The sequence below is a fragment of the Microcaecilia unicolor genome, unplaced genomic scaffold (genome assembly GCF_901765095.1).
Source record: "Microcaecilia unicolor unplaced genomic scaffold, aMicUni1.1, whole genome shotgun sequence".
Classification (NCBI taxonomy): Eukaryota; Metazoa; Chordata; class Amphibia; order Gymnophiona; family Siphonopidae; genus Microcaecilia; species Microcaecilia unicolor.
Genome location: NW_021963271.1, coordinates 66116 through 93663, shown reverse-complemented (window position 1 = coordinate 93663; position 27548 = coordinate 66116). Strand labels below are relative to the sequence as shown.

Genomic DNA, 27548 nt, shown 5'->3' with positions numbered 1-27548 from the left:
TAATATGACAGGAGTAACAATGTGTTGAACTAAATTTGAGATATATAGAGGCTTATTTTCAAAGCACTTAGCCTCCCAAAGTTCCATAGAAATCTATGGCACTTAGCCTCCCAAAGTGCTTTGAAAATATGCCTCCTAGTATCTAATAAAAAGAGTGAACATAGATGGCACATAAGTTGTTATACAATTTGTATGATCTACAGTATACAATTTATCCTTGAGAGTGTACCTAGAGTAGAACGGTAATAAATATACATAAGACATTTGTATACAATGGAGGCATATATAGTTTTCAAGCTTATCCATCAGAAATGGCCTGAAAGACAGACTAGCTGGGGAACACAGTATGACCTGAGGGCAAGTTTGGGAACCACTGGATTACAGATTGATTCAACAAGCCCATTTAACACAAAGAAGATAAAAAGGGCGTGCTGCTAAATACTTATATGCTGATTGCTTTTGACAAGAGTAACATTTTTGTAATGTCAACAATCGTGAAGGCTTTGCAATTAAGGGTTGATCTGGGGGGGGGGGGTACAGTTCTATCACAATTTACAAACAAAACAGTTACACAGAGATGTGCTCACTCTATGTGGTGATCTTAATGTGGACAAACAAGTAGAAAGTGACATTAAAAAAAACAGAAGGATGCTTGAGTGCACAAGGAGAAAGATGAACAATCATAACTGTGTAGAACATCTGATTAATCTTCTTCAGCTGATGGACAAAATATTAAACATTTATCAATTGTATCTTTACATTATAACTAATTGGGCCCATTCCTAACACCGCAAGCATACATGCCCATGGAGGAAATGGGATGACACCGGACTGGACTACATGCTGAAAGGACTGCTGGAGAAGCCCACAGAAGTATGGTAGATAGCACACATTCCAATCTGACAGCAGAGTCCAAGTGTGGGAAAGTAAGCTAGATAGAGGAAGGTGAGGACACACAACACAAACACATGGCAAAAAGAGAGGAAAAGAGTGTGGGTGGGATGTGAATCCTTCCTGCTACAATGCAGAAAATCCACACTAGTTTACATTTTAAATTCATTCCAGGTTTCGAGTTACTGCAGTAAACTTAGCTGGAGGAGAAATGTAAAAATAAAAAATGTTCAACTAAGTAGCTGACGTTCCTAAACATTCACCAGGCATTTCCAGGATAGGGATAGCAAAACTTTATTGAAAGATCTGACACAAGCTGTATTTCAGATCGGTAAAACATAATGTAAACAAATAAACAACACGTGTTTACATTATGTTTTACAGACCCCTGACGCAGGCGAGAATGCTGAAACATGGTCCGTGTCGGATCGTTCAATAAAATTTTGCTATCCCTATCCAGGAGGCCCCTAGTGCTTTTTTGATGTGTCTTCTGACTTTGTACTTTGGACTCCCTCTCTTTTTACTGGTTCCTAAACATTCAACAAACAACCTTTAGCAAAGCAAATATGAATCACATGTAAGCTGATAATGCATAAGAGAGTAATGGACAAGTCTTTTACAAAATAAGTGTGACTGGAGTACATTCACAAATCACGAAACACCTTTAGTTCACCTTCCATGTATGAATCATCTCTGCCCCTAGGTTCTATTCCCTAGACTTTTTTCTTGTCCACGAAAGCAGAAGCAAAATCTCCACTACCTGATAAAAGCATTAAAATCTAACTATCACTAAATTTCAAAGCTGCAGGATAAAGATGAAAGTTAACTCTTCCACATACCCAACAAAATACATGCAAAGCTACTTACTGAAAAGGTTTTTAACTAACTGCATAATTTGGAAAGCATGTCACAAACAAATGAATAGTGTAAATGCCTATCAGTTATTTTATTTTTAAGAAATGTTATGTTTTTAGTATATACAATTGGTCAAAAGCTGCATTCCAAAAGCCTTGTCCAAGGGGAAAAAAAGGTATCACTAGCATTTTAAACTGGGAAAGTGTGATACATATGTTATATATTATTTAGTGGAATAAAAAGTCAAAAGGATGCTCCACTGCATTTATGAGCCCTTTTACTAAAACACATTAAGATCTAGGCTTAATGCATTTTAACTCAGGCCATTCCCACATGTGAAACCCAGATTTTCCACAGTAATATCTAGAGCTTTTTAAAGAACTGTTTTGTTTTTTTGCTGATCCCATGCTAATTTTTCCATTAGTGCCCGGGACTTGCAAAAAAAATAAACGCAGAAGTAGTTACTGCCTTCTACTCCGACATTAAGTACAGTACACATTATCCAGTTAGCGCGTGCTAATCGGACCACGCCAGCTGGGTAACGCTTCCCTGCCCAAGGCACACTCGGTCCCAAAAATATTTATTCATTTTAACAGGCAAATTACCAAGACACACACAAACAAATTTTGTGGTAAGCCTTTTTTTTTGTCACGCTAACCATGAATTTGGGCTTAATGCGCTTTAGTAAAAGAGCCCTTTAAAGAGATGCTATGAGACAGCAAACTGTCTCTAAATAAGCCAGTCATTCAAATCTGCCCATAGTTCTTTTAAATGACAGGTATAAGAAAAGGAACAGAACTGCCATACTGGGTCACAGTAAACGTCCATCTACCCCCATATTCTGTTCGTAACAGTGGTCACAAGTACCTGGCACAATCCCCAAAAGTAGCAAGAATCCATGCAACTTATCCTCAAAAATAAGCAGCGGCTTTCCATGGATCTACCTTTACAACAGTTTATGGACTTTAACTCCAGGAACTTGTCCAAACATTTTTTTAACACATCCATTTCTCCAAGCTGAGGAGCCCAATCAAGATGTAATAATTCTTAACATTTTGGGTCCTTTACTAAGATGCGTGAAAAAGGGCCCTGCAGTAGCGGCGGGGGCCGTTTTTCCCACGTACCAAGGCCCTTTTTACTGCAGTGAGTAAAAAGCCCCTTAGAAATGAACATGTAGTAAGATTAGTCTTACTAAATGGCCATGCGGGGGGGGGGGGGGGGGAGCACTTACCCCACCCATTGAGGTGGTGGTGAGGGGCCTCCCATGGTAACTCAGCGGTAACAGGGCAGCATGCGGCGCTGCTCAATTACTGCGGGTTAGAACCGTGCTATAAAAAAATTTTCAAGGTGAAACTACTGCCAGCGGCCATGTTGGGTCAGCAGTAGTTCCGAGTTTAGTGTGCGGTAAACTCGCATTGGGTTTACCGACGCTTTTGTAAAAGGGCCCCTTTGTTTGCTATTTTGCAGAAGATTTCAACATATTGTCCACAATGAGGCATATTTTCAAAGCAATTAGCCTTTCAAAGTTCCATAGAAACCTATGGAACTTTGGAAGGCTAAGTGCTTTGAAAATATGCCTCAATGACACCTAAATCTTTCTTCCTGGGTGGTAACTCCTAATATAGAGCCATGCATCATGTCTGAAAAGAGATCTGCCTTATATCTGTCTCGATTGTTTTATACATATGTAGATTTCATTCAGTTTTATTGATACTGATGTGGTGTCGCTATGTTTATATATTTTGTAATTACATAAATTGAAATAATATGATCTATTCCTTTGTGATTTTTAATTTTGCTTATTTTTAATATTGTAAACCACTTTAGAACAAATTCTGTATTAAGGGTGTATCAAGTCAATAAAGCAAATCAAATTAAATCATCTGATCCAAGTGATTTGATGCTCTTTACCTTGGTATAAAATTGTATGTGGGCATTTGTGCCTTATTGGGGCAAGTTCTGGAAGCGTATTTTATAAAAGCACACAGATGCCTATGTTGCCTTTATAAAATACTCCTAACAATAGGTGCTTTTTGGGACTTTCTCAGACACTCAGTTATGAAATAAGCCCCAAAAGTCTGAATATTTGAAATTTAAAGGGAGGCATTATTTCTCTCTGTGATGTGATTTTGCTTATAAAAACATTAATTTGTTCAGCAAAAAATTAAAGCAAACAGTTTGTGTTCAATTATGTCAAAAGAAGCAAGCAGATTTAGAGGCTCGTTTTCAAAGCACACAGACTTACAAAGTTACTAAGAGGTGTTATTTTCAAAGCATTTAGACTTATAAAATTGTATAGTAACCTATGGAAAATTGTAAGTCTAAGTGCTTTGAAAATGAGCACCTTGAAAATCAACTAAACCAGGGCTGTGGAGTCAGTGCACCAACTCCAACTCCAGCTCGTACTGATATTAGGCTTTAAACTTTTTGTTTTGGATCTAAAGTATTAGTAAACATACCCTTAGATCTAGCACAAAGTATAAAATAATAAATTTACCATACATTATGATGATGTAAATTTTTATTTTGAAGCTGGAGTTGGTATTGATATATTTTTACTGACTCCAACTCCACAGCCCTGCAACTTACAGACATGACGAACGAGTAGTACAGGAGGGCTAACCAACTCAAGATTTATAACAAGTAAATCATAGTTCAGCACTCTGTAAGAGAAGTGGTGTGGTTAAGTGGCGAGTCACATTTCAATTATCTGACAAAACCCATAATGCCTTACCTTGTTGTAGTACTGCACCTGAACAGAATGCCACTGCCCATCACTGACACCTCCTGAGATAAATGGGGCAACAGTTGTTGTGGTCTCACCTGCAAGGTCAGTTAAAATACTTAATAGATATTAAAACCTTGATATTCTTAATGCATTTATTTCAAATCAAGCAGACTCCAATGGAAATGTGATTGCCAATAGTAGTATCTATTCAATTCTTTCCTGCTTATTATAGTATAATTCTTAAATTTATACTCAATTATCTGGCTTCATATAACATCTTCCAAACAACTATTTTCTCATCTACAAGGCTTACAAAGGCTTGGAACACAGAGGCTGTCTGTTCCTCTGAGACACATTGGAGCATATTAGGACCTTACAGAGACCAGATGGAGAGTAGCCTATTACTATACTTCTTGTTCTAGTTGTTTGGCTTAGTTTAACTTCTAAAGCAATCTTCTATCATCAGCTATTCGAAACAGAGGGTAAAACAGAAGTCAAGGAATATATCATGCATCTACTGTATGGCTAACTTTATTTCAGATGTTATTTTATGTACAAACTTTACAAACTACATAAGCAACAAGAGACATTCATTTGGAACCACAATAATGTCTAGCAAATTGCTATCCACCTTACAAGATTTTTCTTTTTCTGTAACTAGAACATGTCTCTATATCAGTGAAATTTCAGAATGCATGATTATCCCCACACTAGTACAATGTAATGTGCATCCTAAACAGCAAGTAAAACGGAAGTATTGGTCAGATTCTTTACAACCTCAGCTTGCACACTTCTTAGCTCTGTTCAGTTCTTTTGGTTTCATTTTTACATCCAACACATATTATTCAACAGAATAAGTAAAACTTATAGAATAGTTGTTAACAAACAACAACAAAAACATAAACAAAACCCTGTTTCAGTCCTTCAACTTGCTTTCCAGTTGTTTGTGTTCTGTTTATATTATACAGATATTTTTAATTTAGCTCATGCCTTCTTCAGTAGTATCAACGCGGTCTTATCTAAATCTGCACTACCCAAGCTGCAAAGGACTTAAATACAAAACAACTTACGCATCTAGGTTTTCCTACATAAGAACACAACTGTGGAACGCATTATCAAAAGCCTTAAAAACGACGTACAACCACCTAAAATTCCGGAAATCACTAAAAACCAACCTGTTTAAAAAGGCATACCCTACCGATCCAACTTAAATGCCTAAGGGTAATCTCTGCAACACAACCAAACTAAAGCACGTAATGGACATAACACAACTCTTCCTTTCTCCGATTCCCTAATGTGGCTGTGCCACATGAACTTGATCTTATCACAACATCACCCTGTATTTGTTCACACCGGAGCCTGCAAAGGCCTCTCCGGTACTATGTAAGCCACATTGAGCCTACAAATAGGTGGGGAAATGTGGGATACAAATTTAACAAATAAATAAGTAAATAGCTCCAGGTGAGTTACATCTCTGACCTCATGTATACCTTTTTTTAAAATTAGTCACCTTATTCTCTAACTCCTCTTACTCTCTTACCTATTTATATGTTAACTATCTCGCTCATCTCATGTACAACTTTCTTTAAATTAGTCACCTTATTTTCTAACTCCTCTTACTCTCTTACCTAGCTATGGAGTCCTTTTACCAAGCTGCATGAAATAGGGCCCTGAGCTAGTGGCCGGGGCCGTTTTTCCCCCATGCCAGGGCCCTTTATAACACAGCAGGTAAAAAGCCCCCAGCTTTTTCCGTTACTACACTTCCTCTTTATACACCTGTATGGTGCACAAGCTGACATGTTTGGAGATTAAATAAAAATGCTACCAACAATAAAGAACAACAACATGGATGTAGCAGCTCATAAGTTGCTTGTTTTGTTTTGAGTGACATCATGCTGTCTCCTGTTCTCAATCAAACCTCCGTGAATCAGCTGTAGCTGCAAATTATTGTTTTTTGGGGGTTTTTTGACTGTGTGTAACAAGTGTCCAGGGAGGGGCAGGAAGTACACTAGATTACCAAGGATTTATTTTTCCATGTTGGAGGGAGAGAGAGAGGGAGAGAGAGAGAGGGAGAGAGAGAGAGAGGGAGGGAGGGAAGTCCACTAAACTATCAGAGCTTTTCATGTGTCGGGTCATGTGGGGGGGGGGGGGGGAGGGGGGTTGGTTGGTCAGTCATCAGACCATGGGTCATCTGGGGTGAAATATCACACTTCACCTCAGATGGCACTGAAGGCAAGATGTATACCACTCCAGACGGCATTTCAGCCCTGCCTTTCCACTCAACCTGTCTGCCTTCTCAGCTCTTCTTTGCATCATCACAGTTTAGTTAAAAAAAAACAACCTTGCATTTCCATGGGTTTAAATACTGCAGGCACTAATCTTTAAAGTGGGGCTTGGCGCAGCATTATCTTATGTGTAAAACACTTCTTTGCATCAAATGACTATAAAACTGCACACAGGTATCTAACTGTATGTTCTTCCTGTGCTAGCTTTCTGAATCAGCCCCTAATTTTGTACCCGAGGCAATAGAATAAGTGATTTGCCCAAGGTCACAAGGAGAGTGATAAGGTTTGAGCCTGGACTCCCTGATTCTCAGCCTGCTGCACTAACCATCAGGCTACTGATCCACCTTAATCCGAATGACCACAGTAGGATTTTGACTAAATCGACCTAGCAAGCTTTTCATTTAGTTACATTCAGAAATATGAGAGTGATAGGATGAGTTTTTAACAGCTTAAAATCAACATCATCTGAGACACTGAATGTATATTAGATCATAAAGGGAAGGATTTTAAACATTTGTTTTCTGTTTAAACCTCTAACTGAAATCTTAAAATTATTCTACTCATCCTGAAATACAGTCATACTATATTTCAACTTATTTCATATTATTAGCATTTATAACCAACTAAATTATTTAAAACCGTATTCAGAATCAATTAAAAAAAATAATGTGGTTTTATGTTACTTACAGAGTTTGTAGATCCATTATTTTAATTAACTTTTGCAATCTGGGGGGAAAAGTCAGTGTAACCAGCAGGTCGAGACAATGAAGTCATGCTGATATCTGTACATAACCCTACAGATGAAGTATACACCATACATTTTAGATCTGGGATGGGCCACTGCTGAAATGTCTTTAGTCTAAGTAGTTCACTACTGTATTTTACATAGGAAAATATTGAATATTTAACCCACCATTCTTATCTGAAACAAGTAACAAAAGAAAAAAAATGCAAAATGACATACAAAATGAGAACTTAATCATGCCACAGAATTAGTACTAAAGTGTAAAAATTATACTGCTGGTTAAAAATATCACAGTGGGATAATTCCTTGGCATGCAGATGCCGGGCTAATCAGCATGGGTGAGGTGGGACATGGTGAGGGGAGGGGGAGAGCGACCTGACAGTATTCAGTACTAGCAAATATAATAACATAGTACTACTACTACTTATCATTTATATAGAGCTACAAGGCACACGCAGCACTGTACACATAGTAAATGACGGCAGATAAAGACCTGTACGGCCCATCTAGTCTGCCCAACAAGATAAACTCATTTTACATGGTATGTGTAACTTTATATGTATACCCGAGTTTGATTTGTCTTTGCCTTTCTCAGGGCACAGATCATAGATGTCTGCCCAGTACTGTTCTTGAATTAAGTTCTGAAGCTAACGTCGAAGCCCCTTAAAATTTACACTCCAGCCCATCCCTATCTATTCAGTCACACTCAGGGCGTAGACAGTAGAAGTCTGCCCTGCTCCAGTTTTGTTTCCCCAATTACCGGCGTCGCCACCCAATCTCTGCTAAGATTCCATGGAACCATTCCTTCTAAACCGGATTCGTGTTTATCCCATTCATGTTTGAATTCCATTACCGTTTTCATCTCCACCACCTCCCGCAGGAAGGCATTCCACATATCCACCACCCTCTCCGTGAAAAAATACTTCCTGACAGTCCTGAGTCTACCCCCCTTCAACCTCAATTCATGTCCTCTAGTTCTACCGCCTTCCCGTCTCCGAAAAAGGTTCATTTGCGGATTAATACCTTTCAAATATTTGAACGTCTGTATCATGTCACCCCTGTTTCTCCTTTCCTCCAAGGTATACATGTTCAGGTCAGCAAGTCTCTCCTCGTATGACCATTTTTGTAGCTTTTCTTTGCACCGTTTCCAGTCTTTTTACATCTTTAGCAAGATACGGCCTCCAAAACTGAACACAGTACTCCAAGTGGGGCCTCACCAACGACTTGTAGAGGGGCATCAACACCTCCTTTCTTCTGCTGGTTATGCCCCTCTCTACGCAGCCTACACCACCTATTACATTCACAGATTTTTTTTTTTTCCTCAACAAAGATGCGAGTCTGGTTCTACTTGCATTTTGTCAAAGTTGTAAAAGAATTATTCACAAAGCTGGTGGGCAGCCTGTGTTATTGTATTGTTACTGTTTGAACAGCTTCATCAGTCTGTTTATTATTGCTACCAGTTCTTTACTGTAGACTAAAGGTTAAGGACAAAACCTGAAATGTGATACGGAAATGCTAACATAACAAGTATATATTAGCGCCCTCCTAGCTCTGAAACTTCGGAGGCAGAGAAGTGAAATAACATGATTTAGGAGCTTGTTTTTGGAGTGTGTGTATGTGTTGGGGGGGAAGGGTGGGGTGGCAGCTGAAGTGCAAGAATATAAGTTACTTCAAACAGTAGACAGAAAAAACTGAAAGCCATACAGATTTCTTTTCCTCTTTTTGTCTTCATGGTTTTCTCTTCTCTTTTAGGCCCTGGTGCTAAAAGTAAATGCAGGCCCAAGAAGCCATTAGTGCCCACATTTACCTGCGCAGAATGATCAGAGGGAGCGTGGGAATGAATGAACGCGCAGATGAACAGTGCAAGTAGCATGCTAATGTAGTCAAGCTCATGTAAATTAGGTCATTTTGTATTCCTCCCCAATGCTCAGAAAACAGTACCCAAAACAAAGCTGCCTTACTGCTGCAAAAAAATAATGCCAGGTCAGAGAAGGTGTTAGGATGTTGGAAGAGAGGATTTCTCATGCTTCTTTCTTCAAAATCTGCTGGTTTTGATTGCTTTTGGAAACAGGAAGCCCTTAAGCACTGTTTGTGAGAAACGAATATGCACGCGTCACAGCGCACCCAAAAGTGAAAGCATACACTGGTGTCTGTTTCCTGCGTTCAAATATAAGCATCCAAGCTAAAAAAAAAAAAATTAAAACTCTTATATTTAGACCGCAGTAAACAGACACCATTGTATGTTTCATGTATGGGTTTTGAAAGGCGCATGTGCACTGGAGCCAAGCTTACTGGGGAACTCCTCTGAGCATGCACCAAGCAAAATCCTCCCGTCTAACTCCCTAATGCTCAACGCTTTGAGTGTGTCTATATTTGCATTTCATTTGCGTTGAATATTAGGGATTGTTCTTCTGTGCTGTTCTGGAAGTATTTTTACGGCGCTGTTCGAAACAGTGCAGGAGTTTTGACAATCTGCCTATTAGTTTCTGACTCTAACTACACCTTTTCTCATTCTTCTTGCCACATAGCACCAACACACAAACAGCTTCTATACTGCCCTCTCAGGAATCAGCAACTAAGAGGCACTCCATCCTCTTTTCAATTCAATTTGATTCAGGACTTTACTGCCAGTCGCAACAACCCCTGAGTGTCCAGGGTTCAGCAAATGACTGGAATGCAAGTACCAGGCTGACAGCAGAGAAAAAGAGCAGCTCTCACAGTCAGCCAAGGTGAGACTGGGGAAAAAGGACTGGGTATAAAGGTGGCGGCAAACAGGAACATGTATCAAATTGCGGGTAAATGGAAGCACTACAGACTGCCCCACATGCTAAAATGCCTAAATGTGGATCTGCTATCAGCCAAAACTCTGTCTTCTACCTCGCTCACATCTTCAGTAACACTAGAGGCAGGTCAGGACTCCCTCCCTCGGGTGTGACTGCTCCCAATTGTACCACAAAAGTTCTAGATGAGTTGTCTCACTGTCTTCGTCACCCCCCCCCCCCCCCCCCCATGATTTGATTAGCAGGATGAAAACAGGCTCCAATCAGCAACCAAACTTCCCACTCTTGCATAGCATCATAAGATAAACGTACGCTTGCCCTCCCCACTAGTATTTGACGTGTACTTGCCATTCTTTCAGTCTCAGACTTATCTCACCCATTAAACTGTATAAACATAAAACAAGAGCATTCCTGAGAAAGTATTCACAGCAAGGTGGCAGGGTGCTACTATTCTTGTGAGGTATGGAAAAAGAAAACCTAAATATTTACTTGACTGTCTCTTTACAGAAAGAAACAAACAAAGGCTAGGCATTTTAAACAAGCCTTTTAGCACTAGAACAATAGAGCCTTTCAAAGAAGAAATATCAATTTTTTTATTTGAATAGATTAGCTTGTCATAGGAGAAAAGTCTCCCGCCCACAAGCAAAGGAAGATTATATAGGGAGAGAATGAATGGTAAATACACACCCTCCTCTCTTCACTCTTTGCTGTATGTGAGACTGTGGTTAAATGGCAAAATCAATAACCTGCAAGTCAGAACTTCAATACGAATTTAAAAACATCTTTTTTCATAAACTGTTTGTGATCTCGGACATGTCATCTTACATATTCTCAACGGAGTAACTTGGTGGTTAAAGCAACAAATGGAGAATAAAGGAAGCCACAGTTCAAATCTCGTTTCTTTCAATGACATTTCTTGTAACGCCAGGCAAGTCACGTCACCCTCTACTGCCTCAGGGACACATTTTGGGACCTATTTACCAAACTCAATTATAACATTTTATTTACTGCCTTTTTGAATGAATTCACTCAAGGCGGTGTACAGCAAGAATAGGTCAAACATAAGCAATAGACAATTACATCCATAAAAATATTCAAGTAACAGTACAAAGTATGGCATAGTATGCTACATTACACAATATTTAATAAAATATTTTAATAAACAGCATAGGGTGTAAGCAAAGATGGAACATATGGATAGAGTAGTAGCAGGAGTAAGAAAATAAGGGGACTAATTTAAAGAAAGTTGCACATGAAGTCAGAAAGACTTTATGAATTGCTTGTGAAAAGTGATCAGCTGATGGCAATGGAAACAGAAATCCTCTATTTATCAACAAACAAGAGGAGGGAGGGGGGTGGGTTGTGGCACGGCACTCTCCCCACTCTACATATACTGCCCTCCCACTATGCCTCTACACAGTTCTGCAGGCAACCCCCCCCCCCCCCAAAAAAAAAAAAAGTAAAAGGGAGATTTAGTCTCCAAATCTAGGTGGTCTTAGGACCTCCCTGCTGAATTGGCCAACAATGGCATCAATTTGTGCCAAACTGTGATGGTGCGCTCTCTATTATTTATCAATACATTTTGATTTGTCTAGACATCAGAGGAAAGATAATATCATTAATCTGGCATATTGAGTGAGCCACACTATCCTGGGTAATGTACCATGTAACAATAGCTAAGATGTTAAAAGCAAATTAAATTAGTAAGCATTAGACAATTTGGTAGAATTAATGGGACAAAGGAATGAAGACTTATCAACCCCACCACTAATCCTGTAGTAACATCTGCTTCGAGAGGTAGGCAAAAATGAAGTGATGGCAAATCACAGTTCTAAACTTACACCTACTTTTTGCCTAACTGGTCTCATATTGGATAAGATCTGAGCCATGAGTCCCTTCTTGGTTTTTGACTGAGATGGGGCGCTAATGCCCTGCCAACTAATTGATAAGTTTGAACCCTCACCAAACTGTGAATATGTGAAGAGGAATTTTTGATATGATGTCTAAATCTGATGTAATGCACATTAATTGCATTTAATGCATGTTATTTAGTCTTAACATGGCAGAAATTGGGCCCTATGGCCAGTAAAAATTAGCTATATTGCATGCAAATATATGCAAAGCAGCTCATTATTATACAAATGGAATAACGCAGATTGTAGTAAACTTCACAAGCTGTGCTGCAGTATTACTATGTTAACAAGTGAATGGATACTCCTGAGAAAAGTAACAAAATAAGGTCCCTCCCCACCAGTCTCCCATTTCCAAGCAATTCCAGGGATATCCTAAAAATCTCGACTGGCTGGGTGTGCCACGAGGATTGGATTGAAAACCTCTGATCTAGATGGGTGGGGCCAGGAGCAATTCCCAGTCATTCCTCAAAATGGTGATGACTGACCCCTAGCTATACATCACAACATAATGCTAGTTCTGAAGCTACCAAAATAAGGGAGCACTCCTACAATGCCTCTTGACCACCAGGGATCTATAAGAAAGTTTAAACATGAGCGGAACAGTGCACCTGACATGGAGTGCAATTTCAACCGGACAGAAAGAGTACTATTCACATTAGCCCTAGAGAATGACACGGGGACGGGGAACTGCAGTAACCGCAGGGATGGGCACGGGGACAGAGCTCGCAGGGACAGATCCCACGGGGACGGGGACGAACTTTGTCCCCGTATTATTTTCTAGTTGGAAGGGTAGAGGGTGGTGGTGGGAAAGGGGGTTATTATAGCTGCTCATTGTTATTATTGATTTCTTTTTGTAATTTATACACAACAGTTGCACAGCATATTGTTCCTTTTTATACTTTAATAAAAAGATTTAAATATAAAATCATAAGTGTTCAAGGCTTCTGTAGATGAAGACAGAGCCAGCGGGGACGGGGCCTGCGGAGATGGGCCAGAGACGGAGACAGAACCCACGAGGATAGGGAGAAACTTTGTCCCCATGTCATTCTCTAATTAGCCCACACAACCAGATCAACACTCAGGCCACAGAGACTGTGGCCACTGGTCAAGGGAGGGGGACAGAGCTTATAGAATTACAGGCCAATTAGAAAAGATGGGTCTTAAGAGCAGCCCTGAATCAAAAGATAAGAGGGTTCCTTGCAGAAATCTGTGGGAACAGAGTTCCAGCGAGCAGGATCACCACAGAAGAAAGCAGATTGACATGTGAATGCAAATTGAGAACAGAAGATTAAGGAACACAAGCAGTACTCATGGGCAGAATGCACAGGGCAGATGGTTCGATGTGGGGTAATAAGAGAAAACAGATATGCAGGAGTTGTACCAAAGAGACTTTTACGAGTTAGTATGAGGATTTTAAACTGAACTCCATCAGAAATATGGTAGCCAGTGATGCTGAATCAAAAGTGGGGTTATTCTATGAAATTTTCTTACGTGCTATTTCTAGCCAAAGTAATAAGCATTAAAAATTACATCAGGATTTACTGTTATTTTGTAAACCTTGAGGTAATTTCTCATTATTAAAACAATACTGAAAAGCACCTTAGTTAACGGAGCCCTCAGATTAGATTTTAAGGCCACTGGGGCTGGGAAACACCTACTGTACCTGAATGTAACTCACCACATCATCCACTGAGACATGTTCAGTTTGGTAGTTTAATAGCTCTACTTCTTGATTAAAAGTCAAGAATTATAACATATCCCCACCATTGAAAGACCATATGCAATGATAATACTCAACTTGTTTAATACAAAAATGTATAGACTTAATGCATATGAATGCAGAAATGAAATGGTATCACATGATAGAGGTTAAAGTATTTCCACTCTAGCTCCTTGTTACCCTGGGCAAGTCAGCCAGGCAGTGGTGTTCCTTGCCTGGATGGCACCCGGGGCGGAGCGCCGATGCGCCCCCCCCCCCCACTAAATTACACCTCCCCCCCTCCGGCGAAATGACTCCCCCCCCCGGGTGCACGCCGCTGGGGAAGGGGGGTGCCGCGGCGCGCGCCTGCTCCGAGTTCGCTAAACTTCGCTTCGCTGCAGCTCCCTCTGCCCCGGAACAGGAAGTAACCTGTTCCAGGGCAGAGGGAGCTGCAGCGAACGAGCAAAGAAGTTTAGCGAACTCGGAGCAGGCGCACGCCGCGGCACCCCCCAGCGGCGTGCACCCTGGGCGGACCGCCCCCCCCTTGGTACGCCACTGCACCCAGGTTTATTCCACACACTTCATCTGCTCTTGTGCATATTTCCCACAGTCTTCTATCCTTGACCTAGCCTTGAATTATTGCACTGACTAGTACACAGGAACATCAGATACTCCAATTACATTGGGTATTCACATTTCCTGCTCCTATATCTCCAGAGAGGAAGTGAGTCAGAGAGCAGGGAGAAACCAGTCATACTTCCAGAAGGAAAGCAGGAGACTACTACTACTATTGTGCCTCAAAATCATAATTAGAAAGCAGCTGAAATAAGAGGGCATAGTTTAAACTGGCCTTAAGCATCACCCTGAACTCAAAGTCATGAACATCTGAAGACCCTTCTTCCTATGACTTGGTGATAATCCCTAACAGGGTAAATGCAGCTACCTATAGTAGAAACCAATACATGAAAAAACAAGTACATGGCCAAGAAACAGACACAGGGAGACAGTATAAACTATTACCAGTGGCATATGGTTCATAATAATTGGTAATATAATACCAAGTTGTGTCAGGGGAAGCACAAAGCACGAGATGCCATTCTAGCACTGTATGAAAGTGCATCTTAGTAACAGGGTGTACAATTCTGGTCATCATCACTGGAAGAATGACGTTTGGATGCAAAGGATGATCTGAAAGGCTTATTTACATGACAAAATATGTAAGTGCAAGATAATTAATTCCTTACCTGCTGAAAAGGTTAGCTGGATCTGTTCTTCAATAATTTCTAGTGCAATAAAGTCATGTTTTTCATTAAAACGGCCATTATAGAGAAGAAGGGCATTCCTTTCTCGGGTAGCAAACCTAGAATATAAAGACGTAATTCCATTGTAATGAACTACAAATTGAAAAGTTTCTCACCTGTTCATTCTGGCCAGACAGAGCCTTTATGTTACAAAACTAGTTTGATCTATAACAGTGGTTCTCAACCCGTGTGTCCCCAAGAAATGGAAGCCTGTGTTTCCTTTACAACCATCACTGCCTGCAAGCTGGTCCCTATTTCTGCTTTCCTACATCCCCCAATAACAAATGCTGAACGTGTTGCAGGTCTGCTGTCCATAGATTCTGTTTGCTATATAGTTTATAAGTAGCATATTTGCAGGTTTTTGTGTTGCTTCACAGTATCTGGCAGTAGAGGGATTTTGTATTGCTATTACTGAGGTCACACCAGAATTTGAATATATATTTACTTTGTTGCATGACAAATGAAAAATCTGGGACTGATGTGTTCCATACAGCTTTCTGATATCGGGTGAGCAAATTCATACTAAACAAACAATATTTAGGCGTGCTTTGTTCAGCTGTGAATTTTAGTGGTCGGTCTGTTAAATACAAGAACACGGTCTGTCACAACAAAAGAAAGGTTAAGAACCACTGATCTAGAGAAAGAATGCTGTACTTGGAGAAACATGCAGATGCCTGAAGATGATCTTATCCCCACAAAAGAACTGGAAAAATCATGGAAAATCGAGCAACAAGCCAGGTCAACTTAAGTTGTATTCTACATCATTTTAAATATTAAATACTAACTTGCCTAATAATAGTGGAAAGCTGTCGTCATCTCTTTCCTTGCAAACAGTACTGAAATAACATGGCAAGGTACTTGTGATTTTAACAATTTTAAGAATCTTAAATAAAAAAGCTTCAGGCTCTGTCTCGGAAAACACTTTCCTAAGCTTTTGGCCCAGGCTTTAGGAAAATAAAAACATTAACTATGTGGTCATACAAGAATTAAAAGTTTATTTCACATAACCTCATTTGTGAGGTCCAAAATACAATAAATACAGTGGCATATCAATTAATCAAACAATTCAAAACAACTTATTCCTAATATAACTGAAATAACCCATAAAATACTGCAGTACAAATACTTAAGCATTTAAACTGCAAAGTACAACCAGGCTTTTATACAGTTTCTCATAGTCTATCTCATGGTTCAGTCTGCAAGGGCTGACCATGTCCCATGTAAAAATGAAATTTTGTTCCTTAAGACAACAAAACATGGGAAATATCACCACCCCTCGGCAAATTCACTTAGAGCAAAACTACAACTTTACACCCAACGAAGAGTGATTATATTGTGCCCAATGCTCCATTAAGGTGGCAGCGAGTCTACCATTCCTAATACTACTCAAATGATCACGAATTCTCTGACAGGTCTGCATGTCTGACATACATAGTAGAGCCCACAAGGACATACATGCAAATAAACAATCCATATGTGTGCGTAATCTAAACTGACTAGCTCCGTGAAGCTTGTCGATAATATTGGACTGTTGATAATATCTGTTTCAATTACCAAAGGGCAATATGCACACTGTCCACACTTAAAATACCCTATAGGTTGAGTGGGGGTCCACATTAAATGGATTCTTACAAGGATTAGATAGTATTTCTCCCATACTTGAACTTCTCTGGTAAGCAAATTTGGCCTGATCTTGTAGACTTGTATGCACTGTCAAGACAGACCAGTGTTTATTAACTAGGTCTCTAACCTTATGAGATAAAGGAGAAAAAGGTAATACACACACTAACCTAGACTCCTGTTGTGTGCTTGCTAAGGACTAAAGACATTCCTGATTAGTACAGAATGCTCGTTGATAGGCTCTTTTGACCACCTGAGCAGGGTACCCTCACTCTATAAATCTATTATATATATCCACAGTAAACTGGCTAAATGACAAGAAACTCAAACTTAGAAAAGACTGAGACCCTTATCTTTTTCAGATAAAACTTCTCCTCCCTCCTTGATGAGCTATTCTTCCAAGTTCATTGAACCTCTACTAGATGCTTCTTACACATTTCAGGTAAGATCCTGGTCAATGAGCTCAATTTTCATTGGCACATTTCCAACATAATGAAGAAATGCTTCTTTGTATTAAAAATTATTTATGCTAGCCGATCAATCACTGCTATCAAAGTCATTCATACTCTCACTCTCATATTAGTTATAAGTTGACTAGACTACTGCAACTCATTACTTCAGAGTCTGAAAGCTTCGTCTCTCAAATGACTGCAACCGGTGCATAACACAGCGATGAACCTGACTGAAGGTGCTAAAAGGTTTGATCATATTGCCCCTTTGATGAGAGAATAATAATGGCTACCAATCACATATAGGATCCACTTAAGATCTTCAGGTTGGCCCATGGAATGTCTACACAGGATTACCAATGTTTTTAATCAGTCTTCTAATCCCGTACAACCTAGCATGAGCATTATGACCTATGCAACAAAACTATTCTGGTGGTCCCCTCACATACTAGGATAAAATTAGATATGACCAGACATTTAACTTTTGAATTGGCTAATCTCTATTTATAGAACTTCTACCCTATGATCTCCACCGTGACCTACCACAAAAAAATTTAAACTGGCTTTAAAAAACGTATTACTTCAGACTTGCCTTTTCACCTTTAATATCATTGTTTAGGGCTGATGTTTTTGCGGCTTTGACTAATTGGGTTGACCTGGGACAACTAACAAAAGAGCAATTCTATCCCCTCCTCTCCTCGTCAACCCTGCCCTTCCCATTTTTAAAAAGCCCTTCACACTCTTAAAGCTTACCTGTTCTATATTATATGTGTTTAATATATTCTGTCTATTTTTAAACCATTGTAAACTACTTAGATATCACCCTGATAAAGCTGTATATCAAAGCTGAAATCTGAAACAAAAACAAAGCATGACTGTGTCTGAACGGATCATATTATACTTAAAAGGCATATATCCTTTCATATTCCAAATATGTAAGCAGAAATCTAACATCCTTTTACTTCTACATAATATATTCCCAATTTTACCACACTGCAGGAAATCTGATAAATATTTCTAGATTATTTCTGTATGGACATTAGCACAAGGTATGCCTAAGTTACTCAAAATACCAACTTCTCTATGATGTTATTTCTTTTCCTGGTCTAATTTGTTTCTAATTTTCTTTTATTAAAGCTATACCTCTTTCAACAAAAGTCCTTCCTTAAGACTACTGTTCATCTGTTTGTTCTGTATTCAGACTTTATGCCGTTAATTTTATAAAGCTTTCTCTTTGTGTAAAGCCTGTCTTACTTGCAGACAAGGGGCTTCTAAGAAATTGTGCAATGTTGCTACTTGAAAAAAAAGCACACAAATAAATATACACCTATTTTTACATGAGCTGCACATAGGCGTTTGTGCATAGCAGAAGGTGGAGATAAATGTGTGCGTATTTTATAAAAGTAGAGTACAAGAACAAATTTACATCATTTTCACAGCAGGTATAAATATGTGTTGACACGTGTGCTGTTGAGGCTGAATCTCAGAATCTATTTCATAAAGTCACACAGGTGCCCATGTTACCTTTATAAACTGGACTTCTCACTTAGGCATCATTTTATAAACTTACCCCCTTTATGTATTAGTGCAATGGGTGGGGTTCTAAGGAAGATTAGCATAGTAACACTTTAGTTTAATTAGATTTATAATGATAGAAGTATCTAGGTGAAAAACCTTTTATTACCTATCTACTCTTTTTTTCTCCCCAAGATTTCAAATATAAACCAGAAGAGAATATCAGTGCCTAATGGGTTTGGCTACCACAGCTACTTTATAAAAAGAATGTAAAATACAAATGTCAGCTTTCTTGTACACACTTTAATTTAATTACTCCCTTTTTAACTTTAAATAAAAGAATGGATCATGTAATATGCAACTAAAGGCAGAACAGTAAATATTATCTTATGCAATGTCTTTCAGTCAGAGAGGAAATAAAAGTAACTCACATTCAATTCTGCAGTGAGTGGGTGGAACTGCTGCATTTTATGTACATGTACCGTAACTGCAAACAGAGGAGTTTATGACTGTAAATAGGATATGGTTACCAGTAACTATGTTCATATTCCACACCCAGTAAAGCTACGTAGATTGACGCAATTTTGGAAGGACTAGGTATTGCTTACATGTGCAAATCAGGCTATACATATAAATGGTGATTTTAGAAAAGTTTCGACTTATACCTATATGAAGCACCAAGTGCAGATTTAAAAGGAGGAATGTTCTGAGCATGGTTTAGGGTGTCCTTTCAAATAACACTTTAAACTCTCATGAACTTCACCACTCAAAACACAACGAATTACTTCACAAGCATATATGTGGTGACCAAATTATAGTGACTTCTGCTTTCTCAAATATACTTATTTTCAGTTTTTCTCAATTTTTTTATTGCATTTTTTGATTTTTTTGTTTGTTGAAGGAAAAAGCCTCTGTATGTCCTCGATCATAGATGTACTTCTTGTGACCCGCTGGACTCCACTTCATCACTGGCTAAAAACTTCCATTTTTATTCTTGTCTATAATTCATTCATTATCCTTATAGCATATAACACATCTTTTTTTTCACCATCTGACGAGGTCCTGTTTCACCTCCTGGGCTTTTTCAAGGAAGGACTTGGTGTATATGCTTTTCTCTCCGTGTCTCAAGTCTTCTAGCTTACCACAGATTTTACTATAAGAACAGGCGACATTTTGGACCAATACAAAGACATTATAACGTCCTCACTTTTGTTTACCATTCCTTTCCTAATAATACCTAACATTCTATTTGCTTTCATAGCTGCCACAGCACACTGAGCAGAGGATTTCAATGTATCATCAACAATGATGCCGAGATCCCTTTCTTGGTCGGTGACTCCTAACGTGGAACCTTGCATTACGTAGCTATAGTTAGTGTTATTCCGGACGTGAGCCCTTGAGCCCAGGCCGAGGCCTAGTATAGGATTTTGGCCAAGGCCTAGGGTAGAACGAACAGGCCCTAAGCACCACCCCAGCCACCAAGCCCCGCACACTCACAACAGCCAACAGGCACCACCAGAAAGTGGGAGATAGAGCATTCAGGCGGGCCTCACGGCCAATGGGGAACCCACTCACACAGAGACCAAGCAAGCAGGCCTCACGGCTGACCGGGAACCGAGTCACACTCTCGGAAGGGAGAAAGAACAACAAGGGTTCCACACGGAACTGGGTCACCAACAGTGCACACAGTGCAGGGTAGAGCCACAAAGGAAAGGGTGAGAGGCAGAAGCCTGTAAAGGTATACAAGGCTGTGCCACAGGTGAACAAGAATATAGGAAGCCCCAGAAGAAACACTCTAGGCTTATACCACACAGCACTCAAGGAAAAAGAAAACCAACTATAGAAATACACTCTCGACTGAACCATTCAGCACACAAGGGAACTAGGCTGTACCTACAGCATACAACGATACAGGGAGCCCCCACAAGGGAATACACTAGGCTGACTATACAGCATACAGAGGGAAAGGGAGAACTACCTAAGGAATACACACTAGGCTAAACCATTCAGTACACAAGGGAACTAGGCTGTACCTACAGCATACAATGATACAGGGAGCCCCCACAAAGGAATACACTAGGCTGACTATACAGCAAATAAAGGGAAAGGGAGAACTACCTAAGGAATACACAAAGCTGGCCCCACAACCCCCAAGGGAACAAAGGGAACTGCTAAAGGGAAAAACCAGGGCAGAGCTACTCAGCAGACAAAGATAAAGGGGAGAGTAAGCAAACAGAGGAAGCTGCCTTGATACATACAGACCAGAAAAGGAACGCTGCTCCCCGTATACAGGAGACAGCTACAGCAAAGAGAACTAAAACAAACAAGAGCAAAATACAAGGATAGGGGGAGTCAGAACCACAGGGAGCAGAGCAGAAGCTCAGCACAACAAAGGGAACACCGAGGGAGAGAAAGCTAAACAAACAAACCAACTGAAATGACTCAAGGCACAAGCTTACCCCAGACAGCACTACTTTAAAACAGGAGAAAGCAAACTGGGTGTGGGGAGTGAGACAATCAGGCTCATGCTGGGAATACCCAGCACACACACACGCGCACACACACACGCACGCGCACACACACACGCACACACAGAATAAGCAAGCACGAGGAGAAAGGCTAAACTCCAACGTAAACACAAGCGCCCAAGTGCAGGCTGGCTTCTGCAAAGCAATCAGAGCAATAAACGCCAAAGCAATGATTGCAGGAGAAAGGCAGGCTTAAATGGATCAGGCTTCTGACGTCTGCTGGCTCAGCCCCTGACAAGCCAATCAGGAGTGAGTCCCAAGCATTCCCCTGCCTATCCAGCAGAATCATAACAGTTAGGGTTCCTCTTTCCCACATGCATCACTTTGCTCTTGCTCACATTAAACATCATCTGCCATTTAGACACCCAGTCTTCCCAGTCTCATAAGGTCCTCTTGTAATTTTTCACAATCCTCTTGTGATTTAACCTCTTTGAATAACTTTGTGTCATCAGCAAACTTAATTACCTCAGTAGTTACTCCCATCTCTAGATCATTTATAAAAATGTTAAAAAGCAGCGGTCCCAGCACAGACCCCTGAGGAACCCCACTATCTACCCTTCTCCATTGAGAATACTGACCATTTAACCCTACTCTCTTGTTTTCTATCCTTTAACCAGTTTTTAATCCACAATAGGACACTACCCCCTATCCCATGACTCTCCAATTTCTTCTGGAAAATCCAGATACACAATATTAACTGGCTCGCCTTTATCCACATGTTTGTTCACCCCTTCAAAGAAATGTAATAGATTGGTGAGGCAAGATTTCCCTTCACTAAATCCATGTTGGCTTTGTCTCATTAATCCATGCTTTTGAATATGCTCTGTAATTTTGTTCTTTATAATAGTCTCTACCATTTTGCCCGACACCGACGTCGGGCTCACTAGTCTATAATTTCCCGGATCCCCTCTGGAACCTTTTTTAAATATTGGCGTTACATGGGCTACTTTCCAATCTTCCGGTACCACACTCAATTTTAAAGATAAATTACATATTACTAACAATAGTTCTGCCAGTTCATTTTTCAATTCTATCAGATGAATACCATCCAGTCCAGGAGATTTGTTACTCTTCAATTTGTCTAATTGCCCCATTACATCCTCTAGGTTTATAGAGATTTCATTCAGTTTCTCCAACTCGTCAGCTTCGAAAACCATTTCTGGCACTGGTATCTCTCCCAAATCTTCCTCGGTGAAGACCAAAGCAAAGAATTCATTTAATCTCTCCGCTATGGCTTTGTCTTCCCTGATCGCCCCTTTTACCCCTCGGTCATCTAGCGGTCCAACCAATTCTGTTACCGGCTTCCTGCTTTTAATATACCTAAAAAAATTTTTTACTCCAATGCAATCTTTTTTTCAAAGTCCCTCTTTCCCTTCCTTATCAGTGCTTTGCATTTGACTTGACATTCCTTATACTGTTTCCTATTATTTTCAGTCAGTTCCTTCTTCCGCTTTCTGAAGAATTTTTCTTTTGCTCTAATAGCTTCCTTCACTTCACTTTTTAACCATGCCAGCTGTCGTTTGGTCTTCCTCTCTCCTTTTTTAATACAAGCAATATATTTCGCCCGGGCTTCCAAGATGGTATTTTTGAACATCATCCACGCCGGATGTAAATTTTTGACCCTCGCAGTTGCTCCTTTAAGATTTTTTTTCACCGTTCTTCTCATTTTATCAGTCTCCTTTTTAAAAGTTAAACGCTAATGTATTGGATTTCCTGTGTATACTTACTCCAAAGCTAATATGTGGTACACCAGAAAAACTGATCACAAATCATAATTTTATATTTTATAGATATTTTTGGCATTAAAGATTTTTCATGCAAAGAAAATTTTGAACACTTATGTTTTGATGATATACTTTCTTTGGTTTCTTTGATATTTTTCAGTTAAAATGTAATGCCAAGAAGTGTCGAGTGATGCCCCTGGGGTGCGGAAACCCAAAAGAGAGATATCGGATAGGAGGGGAGAGATTAGTAAGCTCGACTCAGGAGCGAGACCTTGGGGTGTTGGTGTCGAAGGATCTGAAGGTGAAGAAACAATGCGACAAGGAGACGGCCGTGGCCAGAAGGATGCTAGGCTGCGTAGAGAGGGGCATAACCAGGAGAAGAAAGGAAGTGTTGATGCCCCTCTACAAGTCGTTGGTGAGGCCCCACTTGGAGTATTGTGTTCAGTTTTGGAGGCCATATCTTGCTAATGATGTAAAAAGACTGGAAGCGGTGCAAAGAAAAGCTACGAAAATGGTATGGGATTTGTGTTGCAAACCGTACGAGAGACTTGCTGACATGAACATGTATACCTTGGAGGAAAGGAGAAACAGGGGTGATATGATACAGACGTTCAAATATTTGAAAGGTAAATCCGCAAATGAACCTTTTCCAAAGACGGGAAGGCGATAGAACTAGAGGACATGAATTGAAGTTGAAGAGAGGGAAATTTAGGACTAATGTCAGGAAGTATTTTTTCATGGAGAGGGTGGTGGATATGTGGAATGCCCTCCCGCAGGAGGTGGTGGAGATGAAAACGGTAATGGAATTCAAACATGCGTGGGATAAACACAAAGGAATCTGGTTTAGAAGGAATGGTTCCATGGAATCTTAGCGGAGATTAGGTGGTGACGCTGGTAATTGAAAACAAAATGGGAGCTGGGCAGACTTCTACTGTCTACGCCCTGATCGTGACTAAATAAAAAGGGATGGGCTGGAGTATAAATTTTAAGGGGCTTCGATGTTAGCTTCAGAACTTAGTACAAGAACATTACTAGGCAGACTTCTACGGTCTGTGCCCTGACAAAGGCAAGGACAAATTAAACTCAGGTATACATATAAAATATCACATACCATGTAAAATGAGTTTATCTTGTTGGGCAGACTGGATGGACCGTACAGGTCTTTACCCGCCGTCATTTACTATGTTACTATCAAATCTGATCATATTATGATCACTGTTATCAAGCGGCCCCATCACCATTACCTCCCGCACCAGATCATGCAATCCACTAAGGACTGGGTCTAGAATTTTACCTTCTCTTGTCGGCTCCTGTACCAGCTGCTCCATAAAGCAATCCTTGATTTCGTCAAGAAATTTTACCACCCTAGCACGCCCTGATATTACATTTACCCAGTCAATACTGAGGTAATTGAAATCATCCATTATTATCATGTTGCCCAGTTTGTTAGCCTCCCTAATTTCCAATAGCATTTCTACATCCATCTGTTCATCCTGGCCAGGCAGACGGTAGTACACTCCTATCACTATCCTTGTCCCCTTTACACATGGAATTTCAATCCACAGGGTTTCCAAGATGTGTTTTGTTTCCTGTAGAATTTTCAATCTATTTGATTCAAGGCCCTCCTTGACATGCAATACTACCCCCTCCACCAATTTGATCCACCCTATCACTACGATATAATTTGTACCTCAGTATGACAGTGTCCCACTGGTTATCCTCCTTCCACCAGGTCTCAGAGATTACTATTATATCTAATTTTTCATTTAGTGCAATATATTCTAATTCTCCCATCTTATTTCTTAAGCTTCTGGCATTCGCATATAGACATTTCAAACTATGTTTGTTGTTCCTATTTCCATCATGCTCAGTATTTGACAGTATTAAATTACAATCTTTTGTCTGATTTTTATTTTTATTTAAGGACACCTGATCTACTATGGTCTCTTTTGCAACCTCACTATCGGGATACCCTATCTTCCCTGTTTTGGTGATATCTTTAAAAGATACCTTATTCCAAACCATGACCTTTTGAGCGACTGTCAGCCTTCCCCCAGTCTCTAGTTTAAAAGCTGCTCTATCTCCTTTTTACATTTAAATGAATTTTATTAGTTTTTGCACCTGTTATAACATTACAGACTTTCATAGAGCAGGCATCACAAATAGCCTGGGCTACAACATTCCAAATACATAACAATCCAACGAATATCAATGTAGTCCTATAACTGCCCCCCCCTTCCGTCTAGCTGCTCTATCTCCTTTTCAAACGTCGATGCCAGGATCCCACCCTGGTTAAGGTGGAGCCCATCCTTTCGGAATAGGCTCCCCCTTCTCCAGAATGTTGCCCAGTTCCTAACAAATCTAAACCCCTCCTCCCTGCACCATCGTCTCATCCACGCATTGGGACTCCGGAGCTCTGCCTCTCTTGGGCACTATGAGTGGAATGGGTAGAACTTCAGAAAATGCAATCCTAGAGGTTCTAGATTTGAGCTTTCTACCTAAAAGCCTAAATTTGGCTTCCAGAACCTCTCGCCCACATTTTCCTATGTCATTGGTACCCACATGTACCAAGACAGCTGGCTCCTCCCCAGCACTATCTAAAATCCTATCTAGGTGATGCATGAGGTCCACCACCTTCGCACCGGGCAGGCAAGTCACCAGGCGATCCTCATGTCCATCAGCCACTCAGCTATCTACATGCCTAATAATCGAATCACCCACAACAACAGCTGTCCTAACCATAAGTACATAAGTATTGCCATACTGGGAAAGACCAAAGGTCCATCAAGCCCAGCATCCTGTTTCCAACAGTGGCCAATCCAGATCACAAATACCAGGCAAGATCCCAAAAAATTACAAAATATTCTATACTGCTTATCGCAGAAATAGTGGATTTTCCACAAGTCCCTTACTATAGTACTCGCTGTCCAAAGGAAATCACTCAATGAAACCATCCACCAACACGCCTTCGCTGGAGTAGCCTCCATACCCTGGATCATGCTTCCAGAAAAGCTTCATTTAACATAAAACTATCTCCACTCAGGATGTAGATGAATGCTTGGCTAACAGTGAAGATTCGCACGACTTTTTCATTTCCAGTGAAAGAAGCTCAATCTGTGAAGTATGGTGGTGGAAATACCATGGTTTGAGGCTACTTTGTTGTACCAGGATCTGGATGGTTTGCCATCATTTATGGAAACATCAATTCTGCTCTATATCATAAAAGTCTAGAGAAGAATATGGGGCCATTCAACTATAAACTGAAGTTGAGCCAGGGTATTCCAAACAGCAAGAGAAGACTGACTGATCTGCCATAGGAGTTGTGCACATGAGATATCTCCCTACTTGTTTGAACTTTGGCCAGTGAAGATCTTTTATTGTGGCACCTTCCACAGCCAGGGGCAAGAACTGATTGAAATGGCATGTAATTCATGCTAGAATGAAAGGTAAGTCATGCATCAAGATGACAACTCTAAACCTTTAAGTAAATTTACTACAAAATGGCTGAAGAGATTTCATGTTTTCATCTGACCCAGTCAAAATCCTGGCCTAAACCTATTAAAATGTCCTGAAGTGAGCTGTTCATGCAAGGAAGCCCTCAAATGTCACAGAGCCAATACAGTTCAGTATGGTACAGTATGCAAAATTCCTCAAGATTAATGTGAGGGACTAATCAACAGTTACAGAAAATTTTTAGTTGAAGTTATTCCTAAACAAAGGGCACCACCATTTATAGAATGAAGGATTATTTATTACAATTTATTTACCACCTCTTTTTTTTTTTAAGAAATTCACTCCAAGGTAGTGTACACCAAGAATAAGCCAAACATAAGCAATAGATTACAGAAGTAAATATTCAAATTATAGTATACTTATTGCATAAGTAAGCTGCTTACAATATCAACACAATACACATTAAAATATCTTAATAGACAGCACAGGGTGAAAGTGGAAGTGGAATATATGGAGCTAAGATAGAGAATAACAGGAGTTAGACAAACTTCAGCAAAAATTATGCATGAAGTCAGAAAAGGTGCAAGAAAATGATCTCAGCTAGAGAAAGAATGGATAAGCAAATCCTACTACAAAAGTGCGGCTGGCACGTGTGATTATTTTCTTTTTGCATTAAATGCTTGGCAAAAGAGCCAAGCTTTCACCTGCCTAAGTGAAAACTTGCTGGGAGTGTGATCCAGAGTGTGGGAGCTACTCCAGAGGTGGCTTGTTGATGGATGTTACATTCAGTGATTTCCTTTGGAAAGAGTATTATAGTTAGGGTTACCAAATTTTGTCCCGCCCCATCACACCCCGCCCCCTTTCACATCCTTACTCCGCCCCCTGTCACACACCCCGTCACCCCCCTCCCCTTACCTTACTACTGTCCTGGTGGTCTAGTGACCTCTTCGGGGCAGGAAAGAGCCCCCTCTTTCCTGCCCAGAGCGCTGCCCTGCATGCATCCTTCCTGTTGCTGATCTCGGCGCCGATTCAAAATGGCCGCCAAGAATTGAAGTCTCGCAA

At 40.2% G+C, this 27548-nt stretch overlaps 1 protein-coding gene across 1 annotated transcript in view; it reads right to left on the bottom strand.

Annotated features, from left to right (window-relative positions):
• LOC115459128 (cadherin EGF LAG seven-pass G-type receptor 1-like) overlaps window positions 1–27548 on the bottom strand; it is a gene marked incomplete at its 5' end in the record, with an annotated part of 112262 nt that overhangs the window by 22343 nt on the left and 62371 nt on the right. The window contains 2 exons of the mRNA XM_030189000.1: window positions 4481–4569; window positions 15141–15256. Of these exons, the coding sequence (XP_030044860.1) occupies window positions 4481–4569; window positions 15141–15256 (205 nt within the window). The remainder of the gene's footprint in view (window positions 1–4480; window positions 4570–15140; window positions 15257–27548) is intronic.